The sequence below is a fragment of the Sparus aurata genome, chromosome 9, assembly GCF_900880675.1.
Source record: "Sparus aurata chromosome 9, fSpaAur1.1, whole genome shotgun sequence".
Classification (NCBI taxonomy): domain Eukaryota; kingdom Metazoa; phylum Chordata; class Actinopteri; order Spariformes; family Sparidae; genus Sparus; species Sparus aurata.
Genome location: NC_044195.1, coordinates 23,751,343 through 23,771,003, shown reverse-complemented (window position 1 = coordinate 23,771,003; position 19,661 = coordinate 23,751,343). Strand labels below are relative to the sequence as shown.

General features: G+C 39.7%; 1 protein-coding gene across 2 annotated transcripts; it reads left to right on the top strand.

Annotated features, from left to right (window-relative positions):
• The first annotated feature begins 1,786 nt into the window (after positions 1-1,786).
• ccdc138 (coiled-coil domain containing 138) lies at positions 1,787-18,027 on the top strand. 2 transcript variants are annotated; one of them, XM_030428730.1, is made up of 15 exons: positions 1,787-2,244; positions 2,649-2,718; positions 2,948-3,062; positions 3,155-3,255; positions 3,617-3,780; positions 3,955-4,092; positions 5,384-5,503; positions 6,038-6,115; positions 6,307-6,426; positions 7,311-7,463; positions 7,605-7,721; positions 9,521-9,725; positions 12,022-12,195; positions 15,858-15,989; positions 16,779-18,027. In XM_030428730.1, the coding sequence occupies exons 1-15, from the start codon at positions 2,164-2,166 to the stop codon at positions 16,943-16,945; spliced, it is 1,935 nt and encodes a 644-aa protein (XP_030284590.1). In that variant the 5' UTR covers positions 1,787-2,163; the 3' UTR covers positions 16,946-18,027. The 2 variants fall into 2 exon arrangements, with proteins under 2 accessions (XP_030284590.1, XP_030284591.1); XM_030428731.1 differs by having other exon boundaries at positions 1,791-2,244; positions 15,858-15,996.
• The last annotated feature ends 1,634 nt before the right edge of the window (positions 18,028-19,661 follow it).

The window sequence follows — 19,661 nt, the reverse complement described above, 5'->3', positions numbered from 1 at the left end:
ACAGTACAAGACCGTTTCTAGCTACAAGCTGTTCAGTGCCTGCATTGGTTGTCTGTGCTGTGTGAGGACTCCTTCACCCTGTTCTTGTGAATCCTTGTGTTTTTACCTGTTTCTGTATTAAGGCGGGGCAGTGGGAGTGTCAGGAGAATGAGCAGACTTGAAGTTACTTCCTCTGAATGCTGCACCTGCTATTAGAGTGCTGGAGCTACATCTTTCGCCGTGTCTCCTGTGCTCCCAACCAGTAGGGTTTTTAGATTGTTTGTGTTCATTTGGATTTGGTCTAGTTTGGTTCAGTTTGATTTCATGACATATTATGTTGACCCGTGTGTAAAATGTGCCCTCAGTTGGGAGAATGAGTAATAGTTTGTGTTGCTAGGCAAACCTTTCATTTTAAGCAGGTAATGTGATGGACAGTAATGACAGCCAATAAAAGACGCCGTACGTTTTTCCAATCATTAGCAGGACTGATGTCTCACAGAGTGTATTACTCCTTATTTATTTCTGCGGTCTATCATTGGAAGCGCAGCAGAACAACTGAGCTATCAAACTCTGCTAACATATTATTTCAAATGTTTGCCTTTGTGTGGTCTCCCACTTTTGTTCCGACCTTCTGAGTCAGGTAGTATCAGCTGTAACTAAAAGCCTCCCCTAATTGTGAGTTCTGAGAAAAAAAATTCCGTTTTGCACGGCGTAAATTACCAAAAAACTCCTGCTTGATTAAAAAGTAAAGATATCGTGTGACGTTTGTAATGTAAAAGTCACCTGTCTGGATATTACTTGAGCAAATGTATCAATGTGTTTGACATTAAATGTTACTCCAGTGTCAAAAGTAATGTTATGGTGATGAATGTACTGACGTAACAAAAGTAAAAGTAAATTATACGTATATCCAGTTTTTTTTAAGGAAAAAAATGGGTGGATTTTATATCTGTGTCAAACCATGTGGAAAAACATTTTCAGGAGAAAGAAAAATAATCTGTGAAAAAATGTTTTTGCAGGAGATTTTTTTGTTGCAGGAAAACTTTTCACATTGCTGCGGTGAAATGTAACCAAATTTGAACCTGTGATAGAGTAAGGCAACAGGAAGAAGATGCAAAGACGATGAAGAACTAACCTATGAAGGAGTTGATTTGAATACTGGTCAGAATACTGTATGTAGAGTTTATTCATTTTGGAGTTGATTTTGAGGTGAAATTGTTTCTACTTTGCTGCAGTGATATGTAACCAAATGTGTACCTGTGATAGAGTAAGACATTAGGAAGAAGATGGAATGATAATGAAGAATGGTGACTTGGTTTTGACCATAAAGTCAAAATTCGAGAAATTCAATTACAATATTTCCGGATTTCATGCATGATAGGAGATGATATTTGGAGTTACCAACCACAACAATTATTAACAACCAACACTAAAATAAAATAAGATAAAAGCCCACCCATATAGAGCCAAAAAACATTAGAAACAAACACAGCAGACTCCCTACAGAGCGAAGATTGTGAAATTTCAACACACAGAGGTACAGTGGGATTAATTGTGTTTAATGCCATTAGGGAGAACATCAGAGTAAAAAATTCGTCTGATAAACGATCAGTAAAATAAAACTTACATCTGATTAAACACGAGGAAAATGTTCAATCTTCATAAAGAACACATGTCAGCAAAAGCACGTAGGCTATATGTATCTTTTAGGACCTTCACTGTGCTCTAGGACCAGGCTTACCCTATTTACTCTAGTTCAGGCGCAACGAAAATCAGACAGAGGCTTACAGTGGTAGCGGTACTGAGTGGTAGGAACACAGCCTCAGAGAACCCGGGTTGCGGTGATGATTTTATTATGACAGTATCAACAATAACAATGTAATGGAAGGCGACAGTCAGCAAACACCCAAACGCCAAGTTTAGTGTTTTTGTTTCTAGTCAACACGGAGCTACGTCAAGTTAATACGGTTAAGAAGAGTAACACCGGAAGTTTAACGATTAGTTTCAAAATATTTTACGTTATATCGCAAATACACGATCCTTATTCATGAAAATTGCTCTCAATCCCAAAGTGTTCACCGGAAGTTGATTGTATGTTGTGTTTATTGGATCTCTTGACTAAACTCTGCAGAGTTTATCAACATTATAGCGAACATTAACGTAACCTAAACAGTAACAGCAGACATGAACCTGCGGTTTAGAGACACCGATGTGACGGATACGGTCGAGAAGCTGAAGCAGAAATATCTGGAGAGGAGGAAACAGGTTGGACAACTTACACAACTTCCAGACAAACTCGGCTTGTTCATTGTAACAGTGTTATCCTGTAGAAACAGCGGCACGTTGGCTGCAATGGTCCAACGTGTGATTGGTATCCACAAACTAATGCTAACTTAGCCTAGCTTACTTCCACATTGAAACGTTCCTGTCGTTGCCTAGCTACGTCGCCATGTCTGGTTAGCTAACTTATCATTCATCCCTGTTAGCTAAATGAAAAACTCAGTCAAACTTCAATAAAACAAAACCCTAAGTACTGCTATGTTATGTTGCGTCAGGTCTAACTTGTTTTTGCGAAGTTCATTCGTCATTGTTGTCATAACGTGACTTCAACGTTGAATGCAACTGAATAATAATGTCGTGTTGTTGTACTCTGTTTCTCTGGTTCACAGTTGGCACCGTCAGAGGACATGACCCGAGCAGCCAGTGATGTGAAGTGCACTTCACAGGAGGTCCACGGAGGTCCTTCACATGCTCCGATAACCTCAAATACTTCATTTAAATTCTCTAACAATTCTCTAATAAAATACACATATTTACAACCACGAATATTCCACTTTACAGAGAAGTTACATTAATAAAATGTGAATGATGATGGAGAATCTTTTACAGTATAAAACGTGTTTCAAAGTAAATGATGATGACACTTTGAATATATATGCCTAACATTGCGTTATTTTCACTGTATTAGAGGCTGTACAAAGGCTCATTTCTGCCAACCGATCCAAACGGCCAAGCAAGGAGTTGAAAAGCTATGACAAAGCTTTACATGAGCTGTTCAAAGCAGTTACCCACCATCCTGACCAGTAAGTCTAATGACATCACTCATACAAATAACCTTTTTTGAGATGGTTGTTATGCCAAGATCAAAACTTTGCTTGTTGCTATCTTTTCTCAGGTTTGCCAGTGATTGTTGTCTACAAGGCAGTGATGATGATCTGAGCGGGGACTCTACCGTTGCCCCTCTTCAGGACTCTCAGCTGCTGTTTACAGAAACAGGTGTGTGTGTGTGTGTGTGTGTGTGTGTGTGTGTGTGTGTGTGTGTGTGTCAGAGCCAGAAAACATTTACCAGAAGAAGTCACCACCGTATAGCAAACTTAAAAAAGTGATGCTGAAATAATTTCAGGGCTCCTGCTTCCTGGGGAAAATCCTTTGAAGCACAGACATGTTGATATGATTGTAGTTTGAAAATGAATGACTTGACAAGATCATGAATAATGAAACAGGCCCTGGAGTTCTTGTAATTTATTTTTGAAATGTCCTGTTATTGCTGCGATTTGTGACTTATCCTAACAGCCTCTGTTATAGGTAGGTATTAAGATAGCCTCGGGCTTACCTTTATTGTACCTCATTCCTCCAGATGTGACCTTGCCTTCCTGTCTGCATGGTAGCCCTGGGTCCTTGGAAACTGAGACTGACGGGAGGTTGCAGAGAGTTCGACAGCTCCCTGACTCGTGCCGCTCCTCTTCCTTAGTACTAGCAGAGGTGTATCAAGAGATGATGACCATCTACGAACAACTTAAAGTGAGAGAGCAGAACTATCATAATAGTGGTTCATCAGTATATCCAGATGAGGGAAATACGAAAATATAGGATACTCACAGTTGGTTGTCTGAAGTCAAATGTTAGTTTGGGTTACTATATAACATAAAATAAAAGTTTAGTATGATCAATGTGTTTGTATGTGTGTGTATGCAGGCAGAGCGACAAAGTCAGCAGCAGTGGGAGAGGGAGCTGCAAGAGCGGGAGACGAAGCTGAAGCAACAGGAGGAGGCTTTTGGGAGGCTTGCCGGGCTGGAGGAGATGCTACACACTCGGATACTAGCTGTGGAGGAGGTCAGACACACAGAGACATCCATCCAAATCCAATGATCGCACTAATTAAACACATCAAACAAGCCAATATCATTTCGGATGCGGTGGACTGAATAGGGCTACGTACTAGAGCCCTGCGCGGGACCGTTTTCTTCATCCCGCTCCTGCCCGCTCCCGCGGAATTTCTGACCATTACCGCCCGCACCGCACCCGTGCGTGTTAAACTCCCGCCCGCTCCCGCAATGTGTATGTCCACTCCCGCCCGCACCTGCAAAACTCTGAGAATTTATGCCCGCACAATAATAGAGATGCATTGATTTTGTGTCTTCTCCTGTCCCGCAGGAGAAAACACGTCATTTTATAGGCTATTAATAAAGAGACTCATGGGGTTGTTTGTTTCGTTTCCCTGGGCTGCGTGTCTTTTGACGCACTGGTCAGGAATAGCGCTCCTATTTCGTTGTTTTCATTTAGTTTTTAATGAATTAAAGGCTGTTTCATATTCTATTCTCCTCCTCTGTATTTTATTTATTTTTCTACCTTTATATAATCACGCAGTGATTGAGGTTAAGGTCTCTTTTCTAAGACAGACCTGAATAAGAAACAATAATAAGAACACAATCAGCAGATAGACAACGGTACACAATAAATTTAGATATCACTTTGTTTTATCAAAACTTTGCACCGTCACACGGCACATATACTGCTTTGCAAAAACAACATGAACAACATGAAAAACAGCAGTTTTAAAATTATTAGCCAGATGTGGCATTCTGTTTGAAAAAATAATAAGAATAAAAACATTCAAAAGTAGGCAGCCATATGCTCAATAACACATCATCACGCCTATGACCTAATTAACAAAAAACAACGAGAGTGGGCTGTGAGTATCTCAAATAACACTAATAAATAACATAAAATAAACAAAGTTAATGAATGAATGAATTAATTTAACAAATGAATCACTTGGCCATAATATTGCTGTGGAGGAAGAGAATGTTGCTGACCGACTGCGGTCCCAATCCCGTGCGTCTGTTTTCCAAAATGCGCCCACAAACACTAAAGGCCTGCTCTGAAGGCGCACTGGATGCGGGGATACTGAAGATGAAACGCGCCAGCTTTTTTCCTACTTCATTTGTTGACTCCGTCATCCTGTCGGTCCCGCAGTGTTTGTTTTAGCTGCCCGTTCCCACCCGCAGCAAAGTTCAAACCGCCCGCTCCCGGGAGATTTGGGTTCCCAATGCAGCCCTCTACTACGTACCACTGAAGCGTTTGTTGGTCAATATGTGTGAACATGTCTTTTATGTGTCACCAGAAACACCAGCGAGAGGTGAGCCAGCTGCAGGAACTTGTACGGGAGAGGAGCAAGGAGAACAGGAGGCTCAAGTCTAGCTTCGACACCATCAAGGAGCTGAACGACAACATGAAGAAAGAGGTGAAAATAGTTCACATACAAGCTGGGATTGTCTTTTTGGGTTTTGTGGGTGTCTCCAAAGTTCGATAGAGTCACAAATCTCTGTAGTCTGGGGCTGTAATATTGCAGTTTCTTAAATGAGCAAACATTTGGAGGAAAGGCCAGCCAACTCCTGAATACAAAGATTTTTTAAATAAATGAACAGATACAAAGTTTCACTTCATCAATGATGGACTAGAAGGCTCATACTGAACAGTTAGTACCTTGTACCACAGGAGGGCGATATGACATAACCCTCTTGTGTTATGTTCAATAATATAGAAATCACTGAATCTGCTTTTGTTTTCTTGGTAGAACTGTCTGTTGGGACTTTTAACAGTTTTGCAGCTATGGAATCCCCCCCCCACCAATAAAATCTCACAAAAAATAAATACAAATCAATCCCATATAAGAAAGTTTGCTGATTTGTTTATGTGGAATTAACAAAATACAGCCTGTTTTTATAGAGAGTGGCCCTGCATGGCAGATTTACATCCACTGTTTTTAAATCAACAGTTGAATAAGATCAGTGAACAGAATAAGAAGCTAGAGAGCCAGTCCCGGAGGGTGCAGGCTCGACTTGATAACCTACAGGTACGAACACAGTATCCAATGTGTGTTTCATAACTAGAGTCAAGTACATTTCTTTTGTAGAGAGACCTTAAGTTTTGATATTCTAGCTGTGAATCATAATTTCTTCCAGCTTGGAAATTGTTTTTTTTTCCATAATGTGTTGAAAAGCAAATGTGCTTTCATGCAGTCATTCATCATCTTTTTGCTTTCAGAGAAAATACGAGCAGAGCATCACATCAGGAGGCTGTCAGAAAATAAGTGTTAAGAACACAGAGTGTATTAAATCAACCAAAATGGAGAAAATTGCTGTCTCTGGAAAACCCAACAAGAAGGTGCTTTAACACCTCTCTCTTATTGTGCTGTCTTGTGTGTGTTTGTTTCCCAGTCAAATCTTTTACCAATCAGTAGGATTTACTCTAATTAAGGCCGCATTGCTTAATTTGTTTCCTTGTGCTTGTTGAAAAACACTGAGCACATCATTTAGCATTGTTTGACACGTTTAACAAGCTCATTTACACACATCCAAGCTGGAAACAGTAAAGCTGTTCTTCTCCACAAACCACACTCATGCTGCCAGCTGACATGATAAATCATAGTTTGTGATTTTATTATGTTATCATCGCAGTTCTTGATGAAGACGAATTATCGGTCGATGCAGTCGAGCTCTGAGCTCAGTTGACACAGCTACCCTTGTCATTCCAAGGTTGATTTTTTTCCCCCTTCCCTTATTCAGAGAACACTGACGGAGCCAAACATTAATTTCATTATCGTACTTCTTCAGACTTAAATTAACACCTTGAGGCAGCCCAGTGAAATCACAGTCATGATGTAATGTTCACACTTCCCTGAATATGACTGCGTGTCCCACAGCTGAACTTAGATTGTAGATGCAGTTGTGAATTCTAGAGACGTTTCTTTAAATCCTGACTTCCCTGCATCTCTTAGGGGCAAATTTTTTACTCTTTGCAGGACATTTCATAGACTTCGAATCGAGATGTAATGTCATCTTACAGATAATTAAGATGATAATTATGGTAAAGATTAGAAATACTAATTAAAAAATGATGATGATTGAGTACTACACATAATTAATGTATTAATAAGAAAAACATGTAAAAAGTAATAATTTAGATAACTTCTTCACCATTTTGTGACAAATTGAGTTGAAGTTTACAATATAATTGAACCATTATTTCTTTCACCCTTTGTCTGTCAGGGCAGCTCCAGTCCTGCTCCTCCAAAGCTCCTGACTCTTCTGATTGACTGGATCCTTGATGGACAGGCGTTCTCATCAGTAGCAACAAACCAAACGAAAGGAATGAGCCAGCGTCTTCCTCCAGAGATCCTTCTCAACGAGAGATGCCTTAAGGTGTAGTGTCAGTGTGATGTCTTGGTTTTAACTACCTAACTACGTCAGTGCATATTTTTGCTGCCCATGATAAAAAAAGTGCCAAAAATTAAGACAAACCCAAACATTTTTGTCGCAAATAAGTTATTTTTGGTTCTTTAGGTGCTGCCACTATTAGCAGATCAGCTTCATCTCACTCCTACAGGAGAACCTGACCTCCTCCTGCACCTTCTTCGCCTCATCCACTGGGCTTTGAGACACATGGACAACAGTGCACAGGTAAAGACAAGGTATGATTGTTCCTGAGGCTAAACTCAGCTGTTACAGGATGCATAGAATAACATCCATCATGAGTACAATAGCAGTAGAACATGTGAGCTATGTATGTTAATTTTCCGTATTGTCTTATGTTTTTAAAGACTTCCACTGAAGAAAATTCTGATTTTAGGCCGCATGGTTGTAATTGTGACCATTTGAAGATGTTAACAATCTTTTCAGCTGGCTACTTATTATATCTTCATCTTGTTTTGTTTATATTCTGTCCAAAAGTAACAACACGTGGGAGAAAGAATACCAGGGATGCACGATATGTTGTATATTGAGTCTATGAATAAATGATTGACCTGCTACAAAGCAAAGACATTATGGTCTCTTAGAAAATGTTGTCAATTCCTTGGCCCGGCACATTCCGTAATTATTGTAAATTGATCTTGCGAGAGAGAATCTTATTCTACAGAAAGCTGCTAGGTCACATTCACAACATCATGCAGCAGAAATAGAACAAAATGCACAGCTTTCCCTCAGAGCCACTGTACTGACAAGTACAGTACATATGCGCTTCAAGTAGGGAATATCCACTTTATCACTACATCTCCCCTCGCAGCACGGCGGGCTTTAATGTTCGGAGGTCCTGTCGAGTTCCATCTTGTGTTCAGATGACAAGTGTGGTTATCTGAAGTCCCTTCTGTGTCTGACTGTGTGTTGAACTGAGACTAGGCATCAAAACAGGCTGTCCCTGTCTCTGTAACTTTGATAAGAATATGTGTCCCGCTCCATTATACAGCCAAGTGGCCATGAATCCCTACGGAGCCCCCCATGATAAGACAAATATTGAACATCAGCAGGTTTCTGGTTGAATTGGAGACAGGTGATGAGATAATTTAGCTGTTTCTCAGTCTCACTTTTAATGCTTATTTTATTTTAAAAGGTCAAATACAGGCATCCAGCCTTTAGCCCATTACTATTAGCTTATGTCCAATCATCAGAAAAGTAGTAGCAGTTGTTTTATACTTGTTATAAAAAAAGAAGAATCACGACACATTGAAACAACAGAGAGTTCTCGCAACCCTTGGTCTGAAGTGTGCCTCTGAAAAAACCTCAATTTGGAGCGCCGCGTATCCTTAACACGCCCCTCAATACCAAGAAGAATTGGGACATCCTACCCTTAGACACGAACGCAAAACAGAGGAATGGTGGCAAAGAGCATAATGGGATTGGGCCTTAAATTCCTGCCTTCACACTATGTTCCTGGCCACCATATTCTCTACCCACAGCTTCCAACTTCCAAACATCAGTCCTCTTCCCCAGTCCTGCTGCAGGGTGTTTGGCTCCCCCCATATATGTTTGTCAGGCCATGTCATATCTGCGCAGTGACATGCTTGATGCTCAACTGGAATCACATGCTGCCTTATTGCTGCAATATGTGCTGAATTTTAAGACAAAAGCCAAACGTTATTGGGCCATAGTGCATTAATGGAAGAAGGGAGGCAACTTAAAATCTGGGGAGAAGGATGCGAGTTTGAAAACCACTCACTCTTTACTGCTTTTGGAAATATATAAATCTTAGATAGCAGCTGTAGTTTACTGTGATGATTTATTGGACCCAGCAGTTATTCAGAGAAGAAGCCTGCTGGCTCCCGGTCAGGGTGATGTTGTATTTTCTAGACTGGCGTTTGATGGAGATCATTGAAGGCATATCATTCCCCTTTTTCCTATAGTTATATAACTAAATTAAATGAGTGCAGGCACAGTCATGAACATACAATGACAAATATGTCTGTATCTGACAATCTGCACAGCATGTAGCACTATCTGCCACTCTGCGGCGGATAGGAGAGGAGGTATCAGAGCCACCAGCTGAGTTAACGGTGGCGACATATGAAGATCCAAAGTCTTGTGGTGGTGCTGTGGGTGGAGTCTGCAGGAGCTGGCCTCTTTACCGCAGCCCCTGTCCTCACACACGCATCCTCTGCGCCCTCATCATCCTCCGTACTGTCACACAAGGTAATAGTACTGAACACACATACTGTATCTAAAGAACTATACAAGCTGGTGTTAAATTATGAAGATATAGCAGGATGGAAGGTTTAGGATAATGAATCAGGTTTCATCATCGGTAAATGTGCAGTTTTTTTATTTCATTATCGATAAAGTATTGGGTCTGTAAAGTGTCAGAATAAAGTGACAAATTACCACATTTTCCTGAGGTAAAGGGGACATCTTAAATATAACAATATTCAATATGCACTATTATAATATACAGAGAAAAGCAGTAAATCCTCATGTTTGAGAAACTAGAAACAGTGAAAAATGTTTGCTTGTTAAATGGGTGAAGCAGTTTATTCATAATAAATATTGGCTATTAATTTTCTGTTGATCAGTGAAACACTGTTGACCAGCAAATGTTTAAACATTGTTATCGAGGTGAGGTTTTCTAGCCACACTAGCACCGTGGCACAAGGGAAGACAATGTCAATCAGACTTCCACTGTAGTCCAGACTAACAGATCTGAACAACTCTTGAATGGATTGCCTTAAATTTCTTTAAATACACGAGATGGTCCCTAAGAATGATTTCTCAATACTTGAGCGATCCCCGGGCAATCAGGGAAATAGAAATGTTTTTATAACTTGGAAAAGTAGAGACAAATAGTCAAATTGGTCACAATTAGGAACTCGTGTGGAAATATGCTGCACTGCAGATCTTTGGACCCCTACTCATGTCTATCTTAAAATGTTGTTTTCATTACAAAGAGCATTAACCTCACAGAGCAGCTAGTCTGGCTTTAGCCTCTAACTCTTGCTCCTATAAAATATTTGAAAAGGGCAAAAGGCTTTTAGCTAGATCCAGATCTTCCTCCCTGGCCTTCAACACTATAAATCTCAGTGCAGTCAGTGGGTGCAGCCTACATATCCTGACATATTTTATGAAACTCTGCTCTGAACTGACCTTCCATCTGCTCATAACGCTTCAGGGCTCCCTCAGTATGTCTCTATATAGACTATTTTCTGTCAGTCTGCTCACCAGGTTTGCTTTCTTCCCTCGCCTGGAGTGACATGAAACCAGATTGGATATAATGGAGAGATGTTTCTTCCCCCTCTTATTATCGGGAACTTTATACATAATAGGTACCATTCTGAGACGAACTAACCGAACTCAGTCGAAAGTAAAAGGACAGCTTTTATCCCGTGTCAGGATGTATAAATCCAGCACTTTTGGACATTCGAAAGGCATTTTCTCAGACCTTGAGAATTTCTCGGAACTGTTTGAGATTGTCACACATCATATCTTTGAATTTGTCAGGCAAAATTGGTTTTGGACCGGAAAAGTGATGGCAGAAGAATGGCAGGCATTAAGCCTAAAGTACAGTGATGGAGTGTGAGAAAGAAAGGAAGCGGCTTGGATAGTGGGGATCAGATGGGAAAGGTTAGATGGAGGACAAGTGTCCTGTTACTGAACAGGTAAAATGCTGCTAAAAATGTATTGTACAAAGAGGAGATTAGAGCTTCAATGAGTTGTTTAATCAATTATTTTAAGTCAGCAAATATGTTGTTTGAGTTATAGCAAAATGCCAGCTATTTGGTTGGTTCAGCTAAATAATAGTATTATTTTTTCAGCTAAAAGGCTAAAATGACAATTCAAGACTGAAATTATTCAATCACATAATAAACACCCAAGGCAAGTAGGTGTGTCCCAGTGTACATGTGCCTTCACTTCAAGGACGACACAGCTAGCTTACTGGTAAAAGGTCTGCATTTCCTGTCTAACGACAGCTCAAAGCGCTGTACAATACAATTCACCCATTCACACACACATTCATACACTGTCATGCAAGGCGCCAACTGCTCATCAGGAGCAATTTGGGGTTCAGTATCTTGCTCAAGGACACTTCGACATGCAGCTAGGGGGACCGGGATTCGAACTGGTGACCTTCTGAGCACTAGACGACCCGCTCTACCCACTGAGCCACAGCCGCCCTGTAACCTGCAGCTACACTTCCAAACACTAAATATGTATTTGTTTTGTTTATTGTTGAATCCCCAAAGGGTGGAATTTCTTATTGTGGAACTCCAAAATCTTTTTTTTTTTTCAGAGAATGTTATTTGAACTTGCCTAACCCTAACCTGCAATAAGTCACAAGTCCGTCAAGCTGCTTGTGTAAAATACAACCACCTTTTAAAATGACAGTTGTCCGGGCACAAAACAAATTATCTTTACCAATCCAGATGAGACAGTCTAGAATCTAGTCCAGAATTAAGTATCTCTGTATTTACATACGTCTGTCTGTCTGTCCTTTCAGCTGATGTACTGGCCCAGGCTCTGGACAGTCTCCATACCGAGATGATGTCTGAGGAGTGCCGAGGCCTATTCATCCGCTATGGAGGAGTATGTGTGCTGTTGTGGATAATTCGTGCTGGCCGTGGAGGTCTGAACACACCTGTAGACATCCTGATGCAGCTTACTGAACAGTCCCGTAAGTAGGCATGCGCCTCATGAATAAAGAAGAAAACCCATCACCTGTGTATAATTTTGAGACTGGACAAAGTGTTTATGTCCAACAGGTTTCTTTTTACTTAAGTTATTCCTTGTACATGTACATGTCTTTGGCTTTCTAAGATGAAGTCATTATTACCTAAAATGCACTAGTTTGTTTTTATAAGAATTTTAAAGTTTTTTGTACTCAGATAGGTATAAAAACACAAATAGGAAGAATTGTTCTAGTTGAATGTTTTTAAAAAAGACATGAATCTAGTTTGTCAAATTAGCTCAACATAAAAAGGCCTTGTCTTAAGAAACAACAAGAACAAAAGGTTTCCTGTTTTCCTCCAGTTTTGCTGTTTAGATTTAGATTTTTTTTCTCCTTAAATTGTAGGGTTTTTTTGCACGTTAACGTTTAGTAAACTGGCTGACGCACCAGTTTTTGAGGCACTGAGGAAGTCCAAATGAAGTCAAGGTACATCTCTGAACATTAGTTGCAGAACATTTTGAAGTTAGAAACTCCACTATTGTAACACTTTTTAGATATCATTTAACATTTTTGTACATTTGTACATTTAAATCAGTGAAAGGCCAAGCAATATATATTCATATATATACATATACAGTATACAGTATACAGTGTGTATAAATATATATATATACATATATATATAATGTGTATAGTATATACTGTGTATATATATGATATAGTTGAATTTCCAGCCTGCCGTAGCACATCACTGGTGACCTCAACATCTTTATAAATATACAGCTCACTTTGCTCAGGAAACCGTCTGTGGTTGATGTAGCCTTGAAAGCTGCTGTGATCACTCTTCTAGCCCAGATTTATATACTGTCTTTACTATCACTATTTACTTTGATTTATACCAGCTCCTTCTGACACATCATCCCAGCATAAAAGACCACATGTGGCAAGTAACAGCCTCTCTGAGCTCACATCCATCATACGCACCGGTCAGGCAATAGATTGGGAAGTTGTGGCCATAAAACGTTGGACCTTCACCACCTCCTGGCCCTTTTTATAGAAAGACTTGACGGAGGAGGGAACAGCTGCAGTGTGTTTCCATAGAAGGGCAAGGTCAGCAGGGTTATAAGCCATATCATTTAAGACTGCTGTTTGCTAATATACAGCAGAGCCATATGCTGGAGGCGACTGGGGCCGGAGCTGTGCGTGTGTGTGTGTACATACAGTTGTGTGTTTTAAGGGGACTGTAAGTCTAGCAGGACTTGCTAATTATTGTGTTTTACAGGCAGTAATGAGGGGAGACGGAAAGGGGTGAGGAAGAGGGGGAGACCGGTTTACACCTGAAGGTTGCCTATAAAACAAAACAAAACAAAAAGGTGTAGCTGTACCCAAAACACACATGTCTGTGGTCACAGTGCGACAACCTGACTGCTCTGCCAGTTACACAACACATCTTCTTAATAGCACATTTGTGGATCACAAAAATGCTGTCGGCCACCTCAGTCCAGACTCAGTAACAGTGTTTTCCTGCTTTTAACTGATGTCTGGTAAACAGTGGGTGCGTTCACTACCAAACATTACCAAACATACAGTATATTTAACTTCCATGTTCACATATGGACCTACGTGTGTGTTTGCATTCTTTCATAGCCGACTCAGTACAGACGTGTTTCTTGTTCCATGTTTCTGTTGCGTTGCAGAAAAAACCTCTGACCTGGTAAAATTACTTTAAACAAGGTTTATACTATTTGACGTGATCCCGAATTGCATATATTTACAACCATCAAGCCCATGAGGAATGTGTCTGTATTTCTCTGTCTCCATCTGTATCCATATAGCCAAACATGTATAGAATGTAGCACATGTTCGAATAATGAAGACCCATCAGAAGACTGGGCAGTGTGAGCAAAATTGCTGCACACATGTGTTAGGCTGGAGATATACTTGCTGTTTCACTGTAGGCATAGACAACATGCTTTTTATATCTCGACACATCGCGTATCACATATGGGGGTGTTCAAAAACAATGGTCCATACAAATGCAGGACTGCTGAGTCAGGCATCATGTGCCTGCAAACGTGTTGTTAAAAGGAAATATATCTCTGGCCTTATACTTCTGGTCATGACATACAATATTAATACCTCTGAAACCGATAAGATTGTTTGTGCCAGTCCTAAGCAAAACGATAATTGAAGTATGATATTAATTTAAAAAAAGGACCTACCTAGCTTTCTAAATGATTGTCACTCAAGTCTGGACATTTTTGAACAATTAAAATATAAGTATTGTCAGGAACAGTTTGTCAAGCGACAGTGAGAAAACAATTTTGGTCGCTCGTAGTTATCAGCTCACAGAATTAAGTCATCACCTGAAGCCCTTAAAACCCACTGTACACAAATTGTTTGTTTTTACAGTACAAATCGATTGTATATGCAAATATAGAGATACTCTGAAAATGACATTTTCTGGTTTCAGCTTCGTAAATGTGAGGATTTTCTCCTAAAATAAAACAGAAAAGACCAAATTTGGAATGTTGCTCCAACCAAATTAAAAACCTTGCTCTGGGCGATGTTACCTTTTGATGAATATGGGTTATAAATGATTTCTCAGATAATCAGAAAAAAAAAAAAATGTAATCTGAGTTAAATAAACTTTAGTTATATCAATCACCATACCTCCTCAGAACGGTGTTGGGCTGAAGGATCAAGTTCAGCTACTGAAACATTGATAGGCAGAGAGCTGTATTGTCCAGCCACGATCAGCAGACATTACTCTAATATCCACAGTCAGGGAGATTTAATTTAAAAGCGCTGGCATTTGTAACATTCAAAATGTGCAAGAAATACTGTAAAATGTTGAAAAGACGTTGTTCATGTCAGTAAAGGGAATTGCATATAGTTGTTTTATAACCTTGAGATGAAGTGATGTAGTTGCTGGAACCAAGACTGACCAAACTGTCCTTTCCTGCTTTATCCTTCTCGTGCTATCAGATCCTACCCGTCTTATTCTTTCTTAACTGAACCTGATCCTACTCTTCCCTGTCCAATCTTCTGCTGTGATTTATTGCCAGCAGAACCTCTGTACCAGCCAAAAAGTCCCTCTGTGCCTCAGATTGTATTCCCTCGCCCTTGTGCGTGGTCTAAGCCGGTGGAGAGTTAGTTTTTGAAGGATTAGGAATGTGTCTTTAGCAGAAACAAATGTTTATTTACCAGCAACTGACTAATTTTAGGACTTCATAAGGGCCACATTTGCTTTTACTAATTAAAAAATGTGCAGTTCCCATCTGTGAGGATTGATGCTATTGTCTCTCTTTTGTTTCATCTGTGTGTGTGTCTGAGCATGTGTTGGTGTGTGTGTGTGAAGTTATGGTTTCATGAACGGAAGGTCAGAGTTAACATTGACAATATGGAGGCTCTTCCAAAACCAATCATCGCAGACTCACTTTGACCAGCATGTGTGTCCCTGTCTAACTGCTTTTGATTGTTAAAGGGATTTTCACGGTTTGTATGTGCCTCCATGTCGTTTTAATTTCTATGCAAATCCGCAGAGCATGGCAAAATTATGTAGACAATCTCTTCAAAAGCTTTAACATTGGACAGCAATGTGTTGTTCATTGGAGAAATTGTTTTAGTAATATCCTACTTTCCTCGCTCTGTTTGTGTGTTTGTAGGCTACCTAAATCCCTTCTTGGATGCGTGTAGCTGTGACGAGTTTTTCCGGACAGCCTCTCAGCTCCTTAAAAATCCACGTCTGGAGCTCCCATCCCTGGAGAAGCTTTCCATCCTTCTGCAGAAGCTCTCAAGTATGAGGTACACAAAAATCATACACTGAACATGGATTGACATGCCACTGATCCTAGGTTGGAAGTACCTGAATGCTCAGATATAAAATCAAGTTTTAATGAGAGCCACGTATTTATTTGAGCTTTTTATGTCCTGAAGTCCAAAATGAAATCCACACCTTCAAAGCTGCTCATAATCTATCATCATGCAAACGGCCCTAGGAGTAGAAATATCGGTCATTAGGTCGACCACTGTGGTCCAGACTTTTATGTCTCAACTATTGGATGGATTGTTGAAAAATGTTTGTACAGACAGTCATCTTCCCCAAATGCTGAATCCCGATAACTTTGGTGATCCCTGACTGTTCCTCTACCACCACTACATCTGGAGAAGTTTAGTGGAGTGTATTTCCTGGACTCAGCATGTCATTAGGGTTGAGTGTTGCTGATAAGCCGCACCACTGCAATCTTCGCTATTTCCCATGTTCGCTCTGATGGCATCCTCCAACTTGGCTTTGTTCAGTCTCAGAAGCTCGAAACAAAGTTAGCTGGCTAGCTATAATGAGAATGCTAAGCTAAGAAATTCAAACAACAATGTCAGGGCTGAAAGAAACACATCAGCAGTCAATCATGATTTAATTAAAAACAAAACTTAACTGATGAACAAATATTGGCACTAAAAATGTACTCTATTTGTGACTTCTTACTTGTAAACTTCATTCTTGTTACCTGTAGTGCAGTGTGTGCGTGTGTGTGTGACTCGTTCATGGGGTTTTCATTGCGTTTCTTTGATTTTTTTTTTTTTTTCAGGAAGAACCGCCGTCTGTTTGAACTGTCCTCCCTCCACCTTCAGATACAAGAACTTAATCACAAAACCAACCACACGCACACCTTCCTCTGCCTCAACCTCAGGTCCATCCTGCACAACCTTAAATAACACACACTCACATCTGTTTCTCTGCCTGATGTTGGATTGAAGGTCTCTGTATAAAATCAGACTTTTTTTTGCTTGTTTAAAGATGACTCGCCTTGTATTTCAGCATGTTGTCGGTCTTTCATATGGGCGCAAACTGTAATTACTCTATTTCCAACTGTTCAGTACTTCAAGGCTCCATCCTACCTCAAATAATAAGCAGACACACATTCCTTATTTATTTATTGGTATGTTTTTGAAGTTCTTTTGTCCGTCAAATTTACTTTTTTACTGTTGTGTATGTTTTGGTCTTTGTGACCTTACTGTTTTTTATTTTGTCTTTTCTGCCTCTGCATTAACCCTCCCCTTTTGTTTTTAAATGAGTGTCACGCTTGCCAAGTGGCCTTAATGGGTGTCTGATGTGCTCAGAAGAAGAGACGCTGTGACTGTGAAGCTGACTGTGAAGCTTTTTAATGGCAATAAACAAAAACGAACTGAAGGACATTTCGATTGGACTGCATATGAAATGCTGAAATCCATATGTTTTGTATAAACATGTCTTATTTGTTTGTTCCAGAGCATGGGTGGGTTATGGGACTAATGGTCTCAGCATGGGACACGTTGGTGGTGATGGTTGATGGAGGAGATTGGTCGGACTGGAACAATTACAGCCGATGTTCAAAATGCACTTTTTGAAAACCCCTCAGATGTGCTGTGCTGCTCTGAATTTGAAAGTGCGGCACCCAGTTTTTAAAGCGCCTGAAGTAAGTTCATGTTAGGTATTCTACGAAATTGTTGAGGTCAGGGTTCAAGGAAAGTGAGTTTGAAAACCTTGCTGATACAGTGTGTCTTTGGATCTCATATTAAATGTAAAATATAGAGCAAGTGTGAACTAATATAGAATTAATTGAATTAATGATTCTTTATATGTTTTAGACACATGTTATTATTGATAACAGGATAAAATCTTGACTTCAAGGAGGTTCAGACAAGACATATTATTTTGCCTGTCATTGGGTACTGTGCAGGAATAGCCGATAATCAGCCTGGCCAATAACTGGAGACGGGATGCAGCATTTTTCCGATAATCAGTGTTGGTGGTTTATTTTGTCTGGTTGCTGATGAAATAAAGTAATTTAAAAACTGCAATATTGTGGCACTGATGCGGCATCCTCTCTGTCTGCAGTCACCAATCTGTGAGCTCACTCAGTGTCCAGCCCACAACACAAACTGTTTAGTGTCACGTCACAGCCCATCAAGAGTGAATGATCTGAATCCGCCCCGTAAATGAGAACTACAGTTTATCAAATAAATGTGGAGTGGAAGTATGGAGTAGCAGAAAAACAGTAGTTCAGTAATTTGTACATTTCATCGCTGGCTTTTCTTCTTTGACAATAACATTTTTATTTTTTACTCCCCCGATGTGGGATAAATAAAAGTCTAAAGTCGAAAATGTATATCGGTTCCAAATATTTTTCACAATAATCGGTATCGGTTTTGGCAGAAACGTATCAATCACTTTATATCAGGGTGCACGTGTTACCATTAACTAGTTGCATATGAGCATGCATTTTACTATAAAGTCATAACATTTTTCCCTCATAACCACCAAATTAATGCTTATTTATACTATAGTATGGTTGTTGTTGGTCATGAATGACGACGGTAAAATGCTTTGCTTAGTATGGGCCTGAAGGTGGGAGTACCACAGGAACAATCCCCCTTAATAACACTAACACTCCCAACTCCAAATTCATACTTAGAAAATGTTCCACATCCTGAAGTGAGGCCAAACTAATATGCATGCTAAGAAGGAAGTCGTTAATGGTTATTATGTGCACTTTACTATAATGTGTTGCAAAGTATTTATTATAGAAGTGAACATAAGAAGCACAAACGACTTTCAGCTGAGAAAGGAAGCCTTGAAATAGAATGGCTTTTAATTTTTTTTTTTTTTTCTTACAATTTTACTGAGCACATGAGTATCAATTAATCTTAATTTATCAGCTATTCATTATAACATTCCGTTTAGGGCTACATGTAAGGAAAAATAAATCTGCATAGCGTGGTCAGAAACTGGCAAAAACAAAATGTAGCATTGCATATAAATCAAATAAATAATAACAATAAAAACAGTCAACCTGGAGAGTTTAAACACCATCTCTAAAAAAATGAAAACATTAGAGAGGCAAAGATGTTTGAAATAAAATGTTCTGCCCAAATAAATGCCACCTGTTTCAGATATTTGAGTTAAAATGACTCTTTGAGCGATTGCAGATTCTTGGGAACTGCACCAAGCGTTACAGCCACAGTAGAGCCGATGATGAAAAAGGGCACACATGGTGGTATTGGAATTAATGTAAGAAAAATTAGCATCCTACGGTGCAATGGGTTAAAAGCAACTTTGTAAGCCGTGCATCCTGAAAACAAGCTGAGCATTTACAGTTGATTCACTCTGTTTAGAGCATTTTTGAAACCAGGTTTTTCTGTCGATCTGTTTGGAAGCTTCTGGATCGGCTGTGCTGAAAGTTCAGGAGTGAGCTGCAGCTTAAAGTTTAGCCCTTTTTAATGAAACATTATGTTGTTACCCAAATGAGTTTGGTTTGTTCTCAGTGCGCTGGCACCGCATCTGTTTTTATAGAAAAAGACTGGAAAACATTTCATTTTTATTGGCCTTTTAAAAAATTCTTGTGTTGTTGTAAATAAAAAAGTATCATTTTTATCTCAAATAGCCAGAGTCCAAAAAAGGGAAATCCCCCTCGTTCTTTCTGAGCACATCA

Coding starts and splice junctions, on each gene's coding strand:
- ccdc138 (XM_030428730.1), top strand. CDS start 2,164: ATGAACCTGCGGTTTAGAGACACCGATGTGACGGATACGGTCGAGAAG. Junction 3,063..3,154: donor GTTACCCACCATCCTGACCA/GTAAGTCTAATG, acceptor ATCTTTTCTCAG/GTTTGCCAGTGATTGTTGTC. Junction 6,116..6,306: donor CTCGACTTGATAACCTACAG/GTACGAACACAG, acceptor TTTTGCTTTCAG/AGAAAATACGAGCAGAGCAT.